The sequence below is a fragment of the Mus caroli genome, chromosome 5, assembly GCF_900094665.2.
Source record: "Mus caroli chromosome 5, CAROLI_EIJ_v1.1, whole genome shotgun sequence".
Taxonomy (NCBI): domain Eukaryota; kingdom Metazoa; phylum Chordata; class Mammalia; order Rodentia; family Muridae; genus Mus; species Mus caroli.
In genome coordinates this window covers 2137872-2141840 of record NC_034574.1, presented here as the reverse complement: position 1 = coordinate 2141840, position 3969 = coordinate 2137872, and the positions used below count along the sequence as shown (strand labels likewise).

Here is a 3969-nt window from a genome sequence, read left to right as displayed (position 1 = left end):
CTCTGTGGCTCCCGCCTGTCCCAGAAGCTGTCTGCCTCTGTGGTCCTCACTCTCACCTCTGCAGACTAAGTTCGGCGGTGTCCCAGAGCCAAGATGGCGCTCCCTGCAGGGCAGATCACTGTCCTCCGGCTGGGAGGGTGCCGGATGTCTGCCCATGTTTAATTTTTGAGGCCTTCCTTTATTGTCTCTGCTAATCCTCTATCACATGTACAGTTGGCAAAGATGTTCCCCCATTTTGTTAGCTGTCTCCTATTCTGATGCTTGTTTCCTTTGTAGGGCAGATGTTCACCAATTTCATGTAATCTCATTTGTCAGTCCTTAATATTTTTCTGACCTATTAGAATGCAAGATTAGGATGATCCAATAGCTCTGAATGATGTATCCTTATCTATTTGATTTTCTGTTTAAATACGTTGAAGGAATGTTTTTTAAGACTAAATATTATACAGTCATGCTATACTATAAGAGTAACATTGGATTCTGAGTTTTTTCATTTGTACAATTTCTGTTGTAACTACAGCTTTGTTGTAGCTAGGAAGCCTTAGATAAGATGGCCATTCTAATAAAACTTTATGGATTATACAATGTTATTTTTATACAGTTTTGATACGTCACACATTTTTCTTTATTTCGTCCCTCCCCAACTATTGAAACAAGGAAGGCAACAATCATTCTATGTCCATAGGATGTAAAAACATGAGGTATGCTATGATTGACCTGCGTGTATTGTTTATTGATCTTTAATTTAGATCATGTCATAATATGGAAAATGCACACAACACACTGAATGTGTGAACACAGATCAGAAAACATGTACATTGAACGTGATGAAATCTATATGAAGTTGCCAGTAAGACAGCCTTGGGGGAATGCTATATGAAAATCTCTTAGCTCCCCCTTGGTTCAATTATGGGTAAACTGGATTCTACATGTGTGTGTTTGTGTGTTCTGAATTTGCACTATGACCATTTATTGCATTGTTTTAAAAATATTCTTATATTGAAAATTTATTTATCCAGTGTCAGCGAATTGTTACATTGATACAATTTTTTGTTTTCCCTCTGTTTCTTGTTTAGCCAACAAGTCCCAAATTTGGAAAAGCTGACTCATACGAAAAACTGGAAAAACTAGGGGAAGGATCTTATGCAACAGTGTATAAAGGGAAAAGCAAGTAAGTTAAATGTTTTCCAGAATGCATCCTATGTGCAGTGTATCTGTTGTCAATGTTAAATAACAGTTTATGTAAACAATTCAACTTCACTACATAGTAGATTTTCCTGCTGTTTGGTTTCCCAGCTCCTGGAAGCTTGCTAGGAGGAGTCTAGAAGCTAGTGGAAGTGGTTTTCTTGCTGGCAGATTGTCCTGTGGGCTTCATTGGTTCATCCTAACTTTGTTTACTTTTTCTCAATGGAGCAAGAACACTCAAATGGGAATTATTTTCCAGGTTAAAGTAGTAATTAATTCCTCATGGTGCTTTAGAATATATTAGGCTTAATTATTAATCATTATTAATTAACTAGTATTTAGTCTTTCACTTTTCCTTTTATTAAAATAGATTCTTTTCCCACACTGATTATAGTGTCCTCTCCACTTCTCTCAGTTCCTCCCTACCTGCCCTGGCCTTGGGATCTACCCCCTTCCTATACCTCCTTAGAAAAGAACAGACTTCTTAGAGATCACAGTCAGAGGAGACAAAAGGTGATATGATTCTATCATACCAAAGTTAGACAAGGCAACTCCACAAAGGGCAAAGTATCTTAAGAGCAGACACAAGAGTCAGAGACCCAGTCATTCGCACACTAAAGTTCTCATAAAACACTAAATTGGAAGCCATAATATATATGCAGAGGACCTGGTGCAGACCCATGTAGGCCCTGTGCCTGCTACTTCAGTCTCTGTAAGTTCATATGTTCTAGCTTTGTTGATTCAGAAGGCCTGAGGATCCTGGTGTCCTCCATGCCCTTACACTCTTTCTGCCTCCTCTTCCATGGTTCTCTGAGCTTTTAGGGGAGGGATTTGATGGAGACATCCCATTTAGACTCTCTTTCCGTGTAATGTCTGGCTGTGGGCCTCTTCATCTCTTCCCTTCTGCTGCAGGAGGATGCTTCTCTGATGATGACTGGAGAAGGCACTGGGAGTTATTTTGTTGATACTTTTAAAAAAGGCCAACTTTTACCATAGGTATCTGGGCTATCTAATCTCTGGTTTGTGGTCACCAAAGCAGTGTCAGAGATGGTGTCTGGCTCGTAGTTAATTGGGTCTTAAGTCAAATCAGACATTGGTTGGCTACTCCAACTTGTTCTGTGACACTGTTACCATAGCATACATATCTTGTAGTCAGGACAGATTGTAGGCCAAAGGATTTATGGTAAAGTTGGTGTCTTATGTTTCTCTTTTGCTAATTTGCAGGGTACCTTCCTTCATCAAAGTCACTAGAATGTCAGGGTGAAGGCTCCATCTAGGCACCAGCTGGAGCTCTCCATGTTCAATGTGGGTGTTGTACTTGGCAGTGCCCCATGGTCAGTTTGTGGAGGGCAACTCTTTATTTTACCATCAGCCTGGGTTGTTTGGATATTGTCATGGGTCCCCTCTTGGCCAAGAATTCAATTGAATGCAACCATTCCCAGTTTTGGAATACTTGTTTGGTGACCAGACATGTTCAGCTGAGCCTCTATATCTCCATTATTAGGAGGCCTCATGAGGATTATCATGTATCATAGGAAGCTTACACTGCACTAGATTTCCATGGTCTTCCTAAAATGGCCCTCAATTTCAGCTGTTTCTCTGTGTATTCTGTCCATCTATCCTACCTTTCCTCCTCCTCCTTACCTACTACTCCTGTTCTAGTCCCCATGTCCCTGAGTGCACCTGTAAAATCTATTCTATTTCTCCCTCTCAGGGAAACCCTGGGTCTATGGCTTGTAGCTTGGTTATCATCCACTTAATGGCTATTATACATATGTAAGCGAATGCATACCAAATTTCTCATTCTGGGTCAGGGTTACCTTCCTCAGAATGACCGTTTTCTACTTCCATCCATTTGCCTGCAACTTTCATGATGTCCTTCTAAAAAACAAAACAAAACTGCTGAGTAATAATCCAGTGTGTAAATATAGCATATTTTTCTTCTCCATTCTTTTCTGCCGAGGGACATCTAGGTTTTAGAAAAAGTTTAACTGAGCTATACTGAAACATATTATCATTCTTGACATCTTTTTGATAAATATTTATTCAACCTTTCCTAAATACTTTAGTTTAACACCCTCCGCTATTATTTTCTTTCTTTCTACTTGTCTATGTCGGCATTATGTAGTATATACTTTCACACAGAGAAGTCCCTCTTTCCCTATTCCCCGCATTCTCCCTCTCCCATTACTATCCTGAGATCAAATGACAGATTTTGACTTTTTTGTACTTTATTAGGATAACTTAAAAGAGATTGGGTGACAGATTTTTTTTTTTTGTCTTCACCAAAAGCTCACCTCACCCCAGATTAGGTCACTCCGGAAAGCTGCCTGCCTGAATGTCTCTAACAATCTTGCAGTCAGCTGCACGGGTCAGATTTTCCTCTGCTGTAGAACTATTTCCAGCTTTTATGACCCTTTGGAGGAGGTTTGGGAAATATTTTTTTTTTTAGTTTGAGGAACTTCTGAAGACTCATAGTAGTTGAATGCCCCAAGTCTCATGAACCTGCCTCTCCATCCAGAGAGAATGTTTCAGTTTGGGTGAGTTTTCTGCACAAAGATTAGTGACTGGATAATCATACCATCATGTTGCGGCCCGCCCGCGGTCCACAACACGAACGGTTCAACTGAAAAAGGCAGTTCAGGCTGAAAAGAGAGGAAACTAGACGGGGCGGAAGAAAAGAATGAAGCCAGGACAACAAGTTCTGATCGAGGCTCAATTTAATATTTCCAGACACCCAGTTTATAAAGGAAGGGGGAGGGAACCCAATTTCCCACCAAGTAA

The 3969-nt window shown here is 40.3% G+C and overlaps 1 protein-coding gene across 8 annotated transcripts in view; it reads left to right on the top strand.

The window, feature by feature from the left end:
- The window catches only part of Cdk14 (cyclin dependent kinase 14), a 574714-nt gene that overhangs the window by 146574 nt on the left and 424171 nt on the right, over positions 1–3969 (top strand). For all 8 annotated transcript variants that reach the window (XM_021162869.2, XM_029477257.1, XM_029477253.1 and 5 more), the window contains one exon: positions 1077–1171. In XM_021162869.2, the coding sequence (XP_021018528.1) occupies positions 1077–1171 (95 nt within the window). The remainder of the gene's footprint in view (positions 1–1076; positions 1172–3969) is intronic.